Source organism: Diabrotica undecimpunctata, chromosome 7, assembly GCF_040954645.1.
Source record: "Diabrotica undecimpunctata isolate CICGRU chromosome 7, icDiaUnde3, whole genome shotgun sequence".
NCBI classification, from domain to species: Eukaryota; Metazoa; Arthropoda; class Insecta; order Coleoptera; family Chrysomelidae; genus Diabrotica; species Diabrotica undecimpunctata.
The window spans coordinates 18,349,913-18,365,237 of NC_092809.1; the positions used below are offsets into that span (position 1 = coordinate 18,349,913).

General features: G+C 32.5%; 1 protein-coding gene across 1 annotated transcript in view; it reads right to left on the reverse strand.

Annotated features, from left to right (window-relative positions):
* The window catches only part of LOC140446295 (glutamate receptor ionotropic, kainate 2), a 429,700-nt gene that overhangs the window by 154,549 nt on the left and 259,826 nt on the right, over window positions 1–15,325 (reverse strand). The window contains exon 9 of the mRNA XM_072538832.1: window positions 9,896–10,099. Coding sequence (XP_072394933.1) covers window positions 9,896–10,099 — 204 coding nt within the window. The remainder of the gene's footprint in view (window positions 1–9,895; window positions 10,100–15,325) is intronic.

The following is a 15,325-nucleotide window of genomic DNA, read 5'->3' on the forward strand; positions in this document are numbered from 1 at the left end:
GTTAAAGTCTATGACTTAAATTTAAAATAAATCTGTGTACTTATCTCCAATTTGTAAATTGTTTACCTCGGCCTAAAAAAATGACCGTATTTCTTTCACAATAATGTAGTTTTACATTCATTAAATAATCAAAATTTCAATTAGCAAACTTTTAAAACTAAACTGTATACGTATGAAACAAAATACCTATGTATTTATAATAAAAACATTTATTTCTTACCATATTCATTTTGCTGTACTGCAGTCATGGCCTTAAAATTGTCGCACATTTGCTTAGAAATTTCGACCCAGCACTGCTGCTTTTTATTAGGGATGGGAAAAACCTACCGGTTTTAACCGAAAACCGGTTTTTTTACTACGCAATAACCGGTTTTATCGGTTGTTTTTTTTTGTCCCGGTTATAACCGGTTTTTTATTTTTAAAGTAAAAACCGGTTATTAGGTTTTTACGTTGATTAGGATTAGGTAAGATATTATTTTGGATCCCAATCATAATTATTATTCTCAAGTAATTATTCCAAACAAAACCATAATTCAAATTTTATTTTATTTTATAAATACAGAAGTGCTGAAATACAAACTGAAGGTGAAACTTGTAACCTATTGGATTAATAAAACCGAAAACCGGTTTTTTTGGCCGGTTAAAACCGCCAGGTTAAACCGTAAGCAAAAAAAACCGGTATAACCGAAAACCGGTGTTTTGTCAAAAACCGCCATCCCTACTTTTTATTTCTATTGCAGTAATCTGGCGATGCTGTATCCCATAGACAGGGATTTGATTGTAACAAACAAATAAATTTGTCACTATCAAATACAGTACGCTCCATTATTTAACTATATTCAGAAAACACCTTCTTTCTTTCGTTGCTCATTTACAATTATTCGACAGAAAATCGCGCGTCTATGGAATGTGGTGCAAAAGTATTCGTGTCTGAAAGCGTTCATTTAACGTAATGTTTCTTCTGTATCTGGGATACGCATTCAGTCGTCGGCGACAGGAAGGTCCGAGATACTGAATTCGGTATCTCGCATACTGTATCTCTCGCGCGTCTCGTGTGAAAAGCTCCATTTGAGTCTATGTAATATCTGCGTCTCGGATACGCGTATCTCGGATACAGTATCCTCGTCTGAAAGGGGGCTAACGAGATAAACAAAATAGGGGCGGGCTACAAAACTTTATACAGAATTTATATTATTATATAGATATTAAATATTATATATAGACACAAATTTAAAAACGCTACAACATTGATATTTTAAAATGCAGATATTTTTTATTTCTTAATATGTGACTAAAGTACTGACGAGTTATTTTCCTTTGTTTATATTTTTTAAGGTTTACGTGTTTGTTATGTGTTATGTCCGTAATATTTTTCACATTCTTCGATTAAACCACATCTCAAAGTTAGTCTTTTTTAGGTCGCATCCGTACATGTCCAATTTTTAATTCCATACAACAGAACAGATAATATGTAGCATTTTAGTACCCCCGTTCTAATATATTTTTCCAGTTTTCCTTTTCATAATATTGCTTTCATCTTATTAAAATAGCTTCAGACTACAGTCCCGTTGTTTATTTAGCTCAAACCCAATTTCTTTCATAAAGATTATTTTATCTTATTTTTTTCTTACTGACAATCATAAGTTTTGTTTTTTTTTAGAGCCATTCCATATCTCTCGTAGTACTGCGTAGAGCGATTATCAAAATCTGCAGAACTTCGCTGCTGTCTGTAAGGAGTATTGTCTCATCTGCATATTTGATATTATTTTATCGTGTTCCGTTAACTGTTACACCTGCGTTTACATTTTCTACTAATTACTTAAATATCTCTGCTGAGTACAGATTAAAAAGTAAAGGGGACAGAATACATCCTTGTCGTACTCCTCGTCTTATAGGTATCTCTTCAAATTTTCGTTGGTTTACTTGTACAGTGGTATCTCGAAATACGAGTTTAATTTGTTCCGCAACCTTGTTCGTATGTCATATTGCTCGTATCGCAAAATAATTTTCTCCTTTGAAATTAAATAAAATGCCACTAATCCGTTCCAGCTCCCAAAACACCACTTGAGTAATTTTTTTAAGTGTTTTGAAATAAGAATTTATTTACAAGAAAAATCATTTATTTATAAATAACAAATAAATATTCTATAAACACAGTCATAATAAAAGAAAAAGTGAAGTGCTTACGGAAGCGCTTAATTTTTTTCACTGGTCTTCGCTTTTTTCGTCACATTTTGTTCATTTTCACCTGCAGATCTTTTTAAAAAACTGTCCAAGCAGGTTTGTTTTTTTCCTTCCTTTTAGGACATTATAGAAATGAGTTGAACAACTTTGATATACGCATACAACTTTTTCTCACATTCCCAAGATCTCCTTTATATCTATTGTAGAGATAACCTCCTCCATATCTGGCTCCTTTTCAAAACCAATTTTTTGTTATACCACCATCTGCTTCTGCCAATTCGGATCGAATAACTCCAGGTTGGTCAACTCCTGAAACTGTTCCTTTACTAGTTCGTTCACATCTCTCACTTACTCCAGACCCATAGATTTTCCTAGAGAAACAATCTCATTTATCACTGACACTTCGGGTTTCAATCTTTCAAAGGCCTTTTCAGCTACAGCCTTAAGCCACAGATTTTTTCATACAGAGCTTATGATCTTCGTCGTAACGCCCAGCCTGGAATGATCAATAATTCTTAGGCATATCACGATGTTAAAGTGATCCTTTCAAAATTCCCGAAGGGTAAGGTTTGTGTTCTCCGTCACCTCAAAGCAGTATCGAAAAATGTACTTGGTGTACAACTTCTTAAAATAAAAAATCAACCTTCTGTTCCATGGGCCGCATGATAGGTGTAGTGTTGGGTGGTCGGTAGAGAATCTTTATAAACTTCTCTACTCTCTTCGAGTAAATCATCTTCGAAATTTGGTGGGTGAGCAGGGACATTGTCGAGGACAAAAAGCGCTGGCATTGGTAAGTTGTTTTGCTGTAGATTTTATTTAACAAAAGGACCAAATACCAGGTTTATACCTTGTTAAAATACTGCCATGCTTTGTATAATCCCTATTATTGTACGACCGTAGACCGTGACTATTTCAAAAAAATCTCGATTTCTTTTTTACTTTTAAACTACATTTATTTTTCTTAACGGTTTTGCAGATTCTTTTTTAACCCTTGAGTAGTGGGGTGGGGTCTGTGAGCCTGTGACGCCCGTGAGACCAGCGACAATTTATTTCTAATGCCTCACTGCTTATTTTATGTCGGAATGCGCTGCGTTCGTCAGTACCTTTCCGTCTACATGTCCAACAAAAGTGAACAACGGGGTTTGCATTAGTGTATAATAGTTTGCTAGTTATTTGCACTTTTGGTCTGTCAGATTCTATCCGACTAGTCGAGTAACTGTTGTGAGTTTGACAAGTAAATTTATTTATGCTACTATTTTCTCTTTATATTTTCCTACATCAAATAAGCATCTTTATTCCTATAGTTATATATAAATATATTAATGTTCCAGCCTTTTCTTGTATTTCAGATTTCAGTGATGGATCCTTATCTGAAAGAAATTCAAAGACTACAACAGCTCTATGATGATGAAGAAGAAGAAAATACTGATTTGGAAAGCGAGTTAGAATCAGACTGATGTGAATAAAGTGTCCACAACATGGACACAGAAAAGGAATAAGAGAAAGAATTGGAAACAGACTAGGAGAAAGGATTGAGGGAGGAACCTGTAACTTCAAAATATTATGAAACAAATACGGAAAACCAGCGGCTCTTTTATTATGTAAAAGATGGGGTATCCTGGAGAAAACATGCGCCTGCAAAAAATGTTCGAACAAGAAGTTCTAATTTAATTTCATACTAACTAGGTTCAAAATGAAATGCTCTTCTTCAAGCAGATAATTCTTTAGAGTGTTGGAAATGTTTTATTGATGACAATATTCTCGAAACCATTGTACATAACACAAACATATTTATTTCTTAACTAAGAAACAGTTATGCAGATCGAAATGAAGCCAGGCCTACAGATACTGTGGAAATAAAGGCGTTAATTGGTCTGTTATATCTAGCTTGGATTTTCAAAGCAAGCGGCCAAAATTGCTAAGAATTTTGAGCTACTGATGGAACAGGCAAAGAGGTGTTTCGAGCTACTATGACTCATAAGCGATTTGTACGATTCTTGCTACGTTGCTTGCGTTTTGATGACGTAAATACTGGAGAAGAAAGAAGAACCGTAGACAAACTTGCATCAATAAAAACGTTTTTGACCAATTTGATCAGAAATGCAACCTTAATAATTACGTTCCTTGGTCTTACTTAACATTAGACAAGGTGCTTTTTGCATTTCGTAGACGTTGCGTATTTCGCATGTATATCCCGAATAAACCAGCCAAATATGGCATAAAAGTACTTTCCTTAGTGGATGCAAAATGTTTTTACTTAGTAAATATGGAGTATACGTTGGAGCTCAGCTTCCAGGACCATATCGCGTTAGTACTAAAACCACCGGTTTAGTGGAAAGATACGCGAAAACTGTTTACAAGTTATGAAATTGTAAAACGTATGCTGGAGCAGCACAAAATTACAATTATTTGAACAATTCGAAAAAATTTAAAGGAGATTCCAAAGGAACTTCTTGATCTCAGCAGACCACAGTTCTCGTTTATGTTTGAATTTTCCAAATCTATTGCTTTGTTGTCATATATTTCAAAGAAAAAAAGAAGTCGTGACGTTGTTTTTATATTTTTACTATGATGAGACGATTGATGAAGATTCTGGAGATATTATTACTTTTATCTAAGCCCAATATTATTACTTTTTATAACATTACAAAATCGGGCGTTAACTCAGTCGATTAGAAATTTTTGGCTTATAACGTACGCAGAAACACAGAAAGATGGTCAATAGTAATTTTTTAAATTTATTTAACTTTGCAGCATCTCACGTCATACATAAATGTACTGCAAACTAAAACGACCTAATTTCGGAACAAAGATTGTTTCTGATATCAATTGGTTTAGCCTTGACAAGAGAGAACATGCAAACCAAAGCAATAGACCCTCATTTACAAAAGGATATCAGAAATATCGCCCAAAAATTAAGTGGAGTACTTGCAGATCCAGAACCTACGCGTCCAAATACACGAGGTCATTGCGCCTATTGTCCAAATCGTAAAACACGATATTTTTGTGTCAAATGACAGAAATGGTTATGCTTAAAGCATGTTAAACCGATTTGCGAAGGCTGCAAGGAGAATTGAAATAAGGATTAGAATTTTGTTTATTAAATGTAAGAGAAGTACATTTTTGTTAACTTTTTTTGTGCATTTTCTTAAAGATGTTTATTTTATCATTGGATTTAAAATGGTTAAGATGTATTAAAATTAAAATAAAAAAGACACATAATATCAAATAGTTTTATTTTAATCATTTCTAAAGTATTGTGTAACATAAAAACTGGGCCTGACAGACCCCACCCGACTGTTCATGTAATTTGTATGTAGATTACTCAAGGGTCAATAATATCGTGTTTGTTTGTTGTATTTGTTGAGATTTAATAGCATGTAATTTTTTTACGTTTCCATAAAAAGCAATTTACAAAATCGTTCTGTATATAAAACTACAGCTTGAAATTTTTCAAATCTAAAATCACCGCTTTGTATTCATACAAAAGAAATTATACCCTGCTTTTTTATGTAACATCTGTAAACAAAAAGTAATAACCACAAAATTTTTTGCTGTTCCTGCTGTCACCTCCAGACAAATGAAAGATAATCTGGTTCTTTTCTACTGTTCGAGCAACCTATTCATGAGCCCTGACATCTCCACTTTTTATAAGTTTCTAACTATCTCATTTCGGTCTTTTAAAAAGAACCAAAATGAATGAATAGAAGCTTGAGTTTTTAACTACAAAGTGAGACAGGATAATAATAGAAAAAAGGTATTTTTATAATGGGAGAGTTTAAATTTCGTAGAATAAATAAATATGTCGGAAGTGAATTTATATCTGCAGGAAATAAATTTATTATTTTTTTATTATTATTAACTGCATCAACCACTGACTCTATAATAGGGTTTATTAGCGGGAGGACAAAATACAATAATAATTATAATTATTACAATGATTACAATATAAAATTACAGTAAGTAAATTGCAATTTTAGCTGTGTTGATGATTAATCAAAATATTGAAGTTACATAACATTAAGATCTATTTGCTCCGTGCGTGACCATGGTAGGGGTGCCTTGAAACGATGCCAGCGTGCGTAGCGGCGAAATATGACAAAATTGGACCTATCTTTTTACGCATAAATTTGATCAAAAATGGTTGCAAATAAATGTTGCGTATTTAATTGTGTTAATAATAGCAAAAATAGTGAGTGTAGTTTTTATAGGTTTCCGATGATTACGTATAAATTAGAGAAAAGAAGAAAATTGATTCGTGCTGTTAATATGAAAAAGTAAATATTACCTAACCTCATTTTTATGACAATTAAAATAGGTGCATATACAGTGATGAGTGTCTTACCACTCGGCTTTTTAACGTAAGAGATAGAAAACACAGTTGCCTTGTGAAATAAAAAGAGGTGAAACTCATAGAGGTGAGAAATAATCGATAGAAACCTATAATTTACATTACATTACATTACCACTATCGATAGTCTTACACCTTTAGACGTTAGCTTCGAGCTAAATCACCTCGGTCATAATTATTATGTGTAACTTCGTATGTGTGACGTATTTCCATTTTTTAATTTCGCATAAAGTAAAAACTGATTGACCACAATAAAGCAAAAATGTGAATAAAATAATTTAATTAATTGTGATTATTTAATCTAAAGTTTTAAATTATTAACCAAGAATAATTTCTACTATGATTTGAACAGCAGCAGAACAATAACTTAAACTGTCACTAAATAATTATAAAAGATTGATGGATCAGAGTTCAAGGCACGATGTTCTCATTCAGGCGCTCAGGGTTCGAATCCAACATGAAGGTTTTACTTTTTTAAAAATTAAAATTTGAAATTATGCAGATGTTATATCGTTTTACTTTAAATCACTAAACATTTATTTCAGTCTTTATTAGAAGTGTTTATAGTAAAACATGAAAATCTTATTGAAAAAACAATGTCGTACTTTTGAAAATAAAGTAAAAATTCTTCAAACATAAAAGAACGTTCTAAATAAATGTACTTACAAAAAATGTTTAAATAGGTGGAAATTCTATACAAATATTCTAAATAAACGTATTTTATTCTAATAAAATGTATTTACAAAAAATATTCGAATAAGCCTTCATTAGCAGCAGAACAATCACCCAATCTATTATAAAAGTTTCGTCTAACATTAGTTAATGTTTCTGGACTAATACCTCTCATTGAATAAGAGATCTTTTCTCTTAATTCTTGGAGAAAATTAGGCCTATCGTCTTCAATTCCATATAGTTTGGACTTGATATATCCCCACATAAAAAAATCACAAGGTGCAAGATTAGGTGATCTTGCAGGCCAAAAAATATCTCCGTGACCACTAATCAATCGATTAGGAAAAGTCGCACTGAGATATTCACTGACGATGCGAGAATTATGTGCAGGACAACCAAAGTGTTGAAACCATATGGAATCGAAAGGTATTGGTAAATTACGAAGGGCTGGGACAACTTGATTTTGCAGAAGTTCCAAGTATTTCCGCCCAGTCAACATACCGTCTATAAAAAATGGACCAATGACATGATTCCCTATTATCCCTCCCCAAACATTTACTTTTCGAGGACGCTCGGTACGAGCGACATAAATCTGACGAGGATTTCCTCGAGACCAATACCGAGCATTCATTGAATTGTGACGGCCATGCAATGAAAACGTACACTCATCGATGAACAAAACGTTCTCTAAAAAATGTTCATCTTGATGTGACATTTCCATTGCAGTTTGACAAAATTCTAAACGTCTAGATGAATCCCCATGGAATTGTTCGTTGGATTTATTAAGTTTATAGGGACGGTATCCATGTCTTTTCAAAATTTTACCTACTCTAAATCTTGAAATTCCATATCGTTCTCCGAGTCGAGATGTTGATTGGGTAGGATTTTGCTCAATACTTGCACAAATCAAAGTGTCCCTTAGTTCCAAATCTGGATTTACCTCCCTTCACCTACAAACTCCTCTTGGAGCGAACACGAATTCATAAGTAAAAAAATTACGTATAATAGACTGAATTGTTGATCGTGCTGGAGCCGGCCTATTTGGAAACATATTTACAAATTGTTGTCTAATCATGTTGTCTGATAATCCATTCACATGCCAGACAACAATTTGCACTTTTCCTCGACCGTTAAAACCATTTTTACGAATTGTTTTTTCAATAAAAAGTTTCTGTTTACCGTGCAAAAACACTTCTCGATATGTTATTATTTGATGGCTGAAGGCTTGATGATTTGGTTAGCTGTAAAGCAGGCAGCTGTTCGCGCGCATCCATTTCAATGTTGTCAATTGTTTTGAAAATCATTACCTGTACAGAGGAATTGATATTAACACTGAGAATTTAGTGATAGATTTGACAATAAACAGTCTTCACCGGATTATTTTGCATTCACTGAAGACTGTAAAACTGGAATTGAATTTGAATTATTTTGTATTTCTATTGTATAACATTGGAATAAGAATAAATTGTAAGTAATGAGTTTTTCGAACTATTATTTTGTTATTGAATAAAACAAAAATTTTATCCTTGGTGTGAATTGAACTCCAATCTTCTTGTCAATATACCACGTCTCTAACTATTAGACCAATTCCACATACAATAATTGTTTTCGGACCGAACATACCTACCTTTAGTTTAGTCAAATATTTTAGTTGAGTTATTTTTATTATTAAATAAACTTAAAGATTTATAATTTAAAATCGCTACTAATTAATGTTTTTTACTATAATATATCTTAATTTATTCAATCATTTAATCTAACATCAGAAATTATTAAAATAAAATATTTTCGAGGTCATCCCTATAATTATGACTGAAGTCAAATAGCCACGTCTAGAAGAACTAGTTTATCTCGTACTATCTCACAACTTAATCTGTCTTCTATCCTTTCCGCTATTTTGCCGGGTGGTAAGACACTCAACACTGTATATCAAACAGTTGTTTTTTATTTTTTATTGCTGATGGTTCAGATTGGACTCCAAAATTTAATGATCGAATTTGTAGTACTCATTTCGTCGGCAATAAAAAATCTGAAAATAAAGTCCCTATTATATTCCTACTATTTTTCCCTGTACTGGCAATAAAATACATAAGAATAAGCACCAACTTGCTCTAAATTTGCAAAACAGAAAAAAAATATAATTCTTTTGATATATGGGCCAGAATTAAATGACCATTAGGCCGAAATTAAAGTTTTTTTTGCATTTTATCATATCAATCAAAATTTTTATTTATGCTATCAAATATACTTTAAATCCATTTTCTCCATTATTTCGTTTCCGTAATATTTACGTCTAAATTCAACTATTCCTTAACTGGGCCGTTATTAGATCGGTTTACCTTAAGTGGTTTCCACACTTTATAATTTTTAAATTTCACCTTGTAATATTCATAATATACCCTTCACGATGTAGTTTGTTGAGATTAGGTTGTTTAGTAGTTTTTAAAAACATAAAATTATACAACGTGTTCCATTAAAAATAAAGCTTTTGGACTATGTGGACTATGCTAGGCTTACGTGAATCACCCTGTATATTTAAATTTATGTTTAAAAAGTGCCTATTAATACATGAAAGTCGACGGGTCTCAGCAGTTTTTTAAAACAAAGACAGAAATAATTTGATTCCATAAGTGGGTTCTGCCCTGTATAATACGTACATTCCAATTTGAATGTTTTAAATCTACTTACTTTTTCCATCAGTTCTCGAACGATTCCATTCCATTCTTTCGTGTCCGGATCAAATACGCCGTACATGTGGTCGGGGACGAGCCTGATTGTATATTGGAAGCCGACTTGGCCTGCTATCCATTTTAATAGGTCAATACAGAAGCCTTCGTACCGAGCGTTCCCCGTTAAATTCTTCTCCTCGTTGACCATAACGTACGGCCGTTCCTGTAATTAAAAACTTAATTAATACCGGGAAGAGATATTTATTGGTGGCTATGTGCCAAAAGACCAATAAGTGGTAATAAAGTTAGTTAAGGCTACGAGAATTGATAGAGAGGAAGTTAAATTTTTCTTTAATAAGTGTGTTTTGAAATAATCTTCAATTGCTTTATGGAATGACTGATATTATATTAAAAGCTATTTCTTTATTAAACGAAAAATATATATGGCATAGCTTCCAATATACAATTAAAATTTTTCGATTTTTCATGTCATTCGTGAACTGATGTTTTTTTTTTTGAAAAATTTAAAGTATTATCAGCTGCTATAGTAATCAAAGATAACTAAAAAATTCATAAAATTAAACAACAGTTATTGACGAACTTATTTGAGAGCATACTGCAGTTATACCAAGACTCCATGAAGTTTTGTTTAAAGACCCCTCAGATACATATCTCATTCGAAAAAGATTTTGAAAAATATTTTTTAAAATCCGAAAAGTTAATACACTCAATGTGTGTATTAATGGTGGATAGTAAAGAGGCTAGGGATGGGAAAAACCTACCGGTTTTAACCGAAAACCGGTTTTTTACACCGCAATAACCGGTTTTATCGGTTGGTATTTTGTCCCGGTTATAATCGGTCTTTTATTTTTAAAGTAAAAACCGGTTAGTAGGTTTTACCGGTGATTAGGATTAGGTTAGGTATTATTTTGGATCCCAATCATAATTATTATTCTTAAGTAATTATTCCAAACAAAACCATAACTCAAATATTATTTTATTTTATAAATACAGAAGCAAAATGAAGGTGCAAACTCACATCAGCCAGAAATAATTTTTTTATAATATTTCGTTGAACATTATATTTCGTGGAACATTGTACATTAGTAGTGATCTTGTACATCATCTATTTTTCACACTTGACTCTTGCCATTGAAGGTGGGTGAATGGCTTTTTGTGATTACCAAAAGTAATTTTCTGACTACGAATATCGAATTAGGTACCGAATACGAATACGAATCTCTAAGGATTTTCCTACGTTTTCAAAACGATACACCCATACCTAATATACAAATATACAAACGTGTTAAAAGTAATACATGATAAATTTTTTTGATGGTAGTAAAAATAAAAGATGAATTGCATTATCCAATTTATTTTTAAGTAAAATATTTAGGTTGATATTATTTTTTTTAAATCCCATTTGAAAGAATCTGGGAAATTTTTTATAAGTTGAAATGGTTGGGGTAACAGGAAACGGGAAAACAGAAGAGAATCTCTCTCCTCTTGCCGACTAGAATGTAGCTTTGACTATTTTTTAAATAATTTTAAACTGTTTGTCCTTCCTTAGTGTAGGGTTATGTACAATTTTATATTTACGACATTCTGCGATTGTTGGATAGCCCAAATTTGACGAAATGTCCCTGAAGATTCTCTAGAAGGCGAATATACTTGGGCAAGAAGCAGCCAAAGTGAGTTTGAAATCAAACCCTCTTTGGTCTTCACACGATCTGGAGTTGGTGTGATTCCAGTTCAAGTTCTCAGGACACACGGATTTAAAGTTCTTTTCCAAATGGACTGACTTTATATCTGCAGCAGCCTTTGCTGCCGAGATTAAGGGAAGCAAAACAGAACCTGTATGCCAGGCTTAGCTTTTATAGCTAAAAAATACATGTCGTTGTGTCAGATGAGAGAAGACGCTTAACCGATCAACATATATATCAACGAGTTTTTCTTAATGGGCTCATAAACAATACTGGCCAACACAATGCTAAATCCATTTCATATAATATAACCCATTTGTAACCTTCGAACTTATATTTTTTTACCATTCTACTTATATTAGACTTTTATTGCAATATGTATATATTAATCTTACGCTATATTATATTTAACAATAATCAATAAATATATAATTATAATAAAATAATAAATAAATATAATAATTAATATAATAAAATGGTTTTATTAAAAATTGTGTTTTTTTTATATTGATATTGATGTTCTTTCGATAGTACCTTCTAATTTTGATCATATTGATATCGAGTCGAATGAAGTATCGCAAACTAAAGTGCATTGTAAAGGTAACTTTGTAACCTATTGGATTAAAAATACCAAAAACCGGTTTTTGGAAAAACCTTTTTTTTTGGCCGGTTATAACCGCCAGGTTAAACCGTAAGCAAAAAAAACCGGTATAACCGAAAATCGGTGTTTTGTCAAAAACCGCCATCCCTAGAAGAGGCTCTGAAAAAACTTTTCAGAATGTACTTTCTTCTGCCCGAAGCAAAACTGATAGCACGTTACACATAGGACCAAACTGGTCTGAAGACCCGGTTCCAGGAAAAATTGGAGTGCAGCGTAAAAAGCGGTAGATCAAGATAATGTCAAATGGGCAATAACCAAGGACGAATCCTGATGGGATTTATCTAAAACTGCTACAGGAAGATAATGACAAATACGAATAAATATAAACATTTTTATAATGCCCCATAAGAATAACTTTTATAAACTTAAATCAAATAAAAGTCAGATATCGAGAACAGTTTTTTATTAAATCTTGCCCAAGGACTTTCGCTCTCAGAGCATATTCAGGGGCATCTGAAATAAGCCAAGAAACGTTTTTTCAAGTGAACGAAAATTAATTATCTTACAGCGCCACTGTGACAGATAATTTAAAATGGGATCATATGGCAAGTAATACCTCGCTTGAAATGTATTGAAAATATCTATTCAGTCATAATAGTATTGTTTCAGATTTATATTATTTTAATGAATAAATTGAATAAATACTAAAATTGTAGCTTCTCATTTAATTAATTAATATTTAACAACAACTTCTTATAGTAAGTGTTCAAGAAGTGATTCATCTACTTCCTAACAGTAATGCATCCTATTTTCTAAACTCTTGCCTCTAAAACTTTCATCTTCTTCTTTTTCTTTTTTAGGTTTATTTACTTCAAATGTGATGTTACCTTTTAATAAGTGACGGTCACTTCCACAGGTAGCTCCTCTCAATACTCTGACTCAATACTCTCTTACATCTTGTATAATCATATTTGTTTTTTGTCGTATGATTGTGTAGTCTATGATTGATTTTAACCCTCTCGTATTATGCGTTCATGTTTATTTGTGCATGTCTCTGTGTTGAAATAATCCCTTTGCAATTTTCATTTCATTTTGTTCGCATAATAATATTAGTCTGGTAAGAATATCATTTATTTGGTCCTCTCCGAATTGACCTATAATTTCGTTATGGGTTTTTTTTCCAGTTCTGCTGTTTAGCAAGTCTCCTAAGTCTCCCAAGATGATAATTTCTCGAGATGTGTCGACTTTTGCAACCTCTAAATTCAATTACTCAAAAAAATCGTTTTTAATGTTTGCTGGTGCGTCATCATTTACTGCATATACACCTAAGATTGTGCACTTGTATCTTCTAATCGTAAGGTTCATTTTTATCATTCTCTCGTTTATGGCCTCCCAAGTAGTTATGTATTTCCTTAGCTTCTTACGTACTATCTTGAAAAGAGCTCAACACCTTGTTGAGCTCTTTCCTTCTTTGGTACCCCACTGTAGAAATGATCATATTCTCCGATGTTTTCCAATTCTTGGCCATTTCGTTTTCTTTTGGTGATTACTGTGATGTCCAATTTCAGCTTACTCATTTCATACATTATTTCATTAATTTTAGGTCTAAAACCTTGCTTCTAAGTTTCGAAATTCATACTCCTTTTTCGTAGTGTAGGTCGTCGTTTGTTAATCGATTCATTCCGAGGCGTTTTGCTAAGTTTTTTAACATTTTACTTTTTTTTGAGTAACAGGGAGTAAGCCCGATGCCTCAACCCCGACTTGGAGGGCCAGGGTTTACCTTCTCCTAGACAATTTGCTTTCACTGCAGCTTAAGACCATCATCTACTCTTCGTCCGTAATTCTAGACAAGGAGCCCCTACAGGGTGCTATCAACCAAGACAGGTTTTTTTAGAGGTGTTACTCATTTATCTGTCCTCTTTTATCCGGGCTTGGGACCGGCTGTATCGGTTATAGAGCTACTCAATTCACCCCACATAATACAGGCAGAGATCTAATAAAATACTGAGTTAAATAATAAAGCTCTTTAAATGTTCAGGTAAAAGATCTCCTCGTAAATATTAATATATTTTTAATAAAATTTATAAACTGGCCATATAGGTAGGATATATAGGCTATTAAAGTAGTATATAACTATATAGGTATCAAAAAATAAAGATTTATATCAGAAGCAAAAAAATTTAAGACACATTATACGAATAGTATTACTAATATGACTTTACAAATCGTTTTTACATACATAGTTCCAACTTTGGGATGTACAGTAACATAAGCACAATGCCTAATTTAATAAAAAAGTTATAGGTCCATTTTCAGTATAATAAAATAGAGTTCCACGAATTCCTTTGCGGATCAAGATTATAAGAAGAGTTATTCTCGCATTTAACAACCTGGTAACAATCACCTCGGAGTGCATGTCGACAATATTTTCCGCCCAACAAATAAAATCTAGCGAGCTAAAAGAGTGCCATAGTTTATTTGCAGGGGACTTGACCGGCTATCCATTTTACCAAGTCCATAGAAGCTTCGACGACCGGCCAACGTTTTCCGTTAAATTTTACTCTTCGTTAACAACCGTTGCTGTAATTAAAGATATCGATTTGGTCTTTTTTAAGCTCTTTCCAAGGTAGTCTTAAGTGTGGAGACAAACTTCAAAAGATAAAACAAAAAATAAATACAGATGTGCTCGACATCAAACGCGTTTAAAGTTTCAATAGAATGCAGCCGAATGAAAGGACATATTGTGAAGGATTTCAGTAAGAGGTACACTAAAGGAAATCCTGAAAAAGCTATTAAGCCGATAGAAAAGGAACTACAAAATAAAATCTTTTTGGAGGAAACACGTTATGAAAGGTAATATTCTGAAAAACTGTTTGAGATGTAGGTAAAACGTTTAAAATAGAAAAAAAATGTCCTTTATCAGTTATAAAAAAGAATATATATATATATATATATATATATATATATATATATATATATATATATATATATATATATATATATATATATATAGGGTTGACCACTGATTCTCTGATTCTCTAGGGAATATTTTTTAACGATCTTTTAACTGATCTATCTATCTAAACGCTAGGACGACAAGTAACTCTGTTTGTGCGGTAGGGTAAAGACGCCACCTAGGAAATAA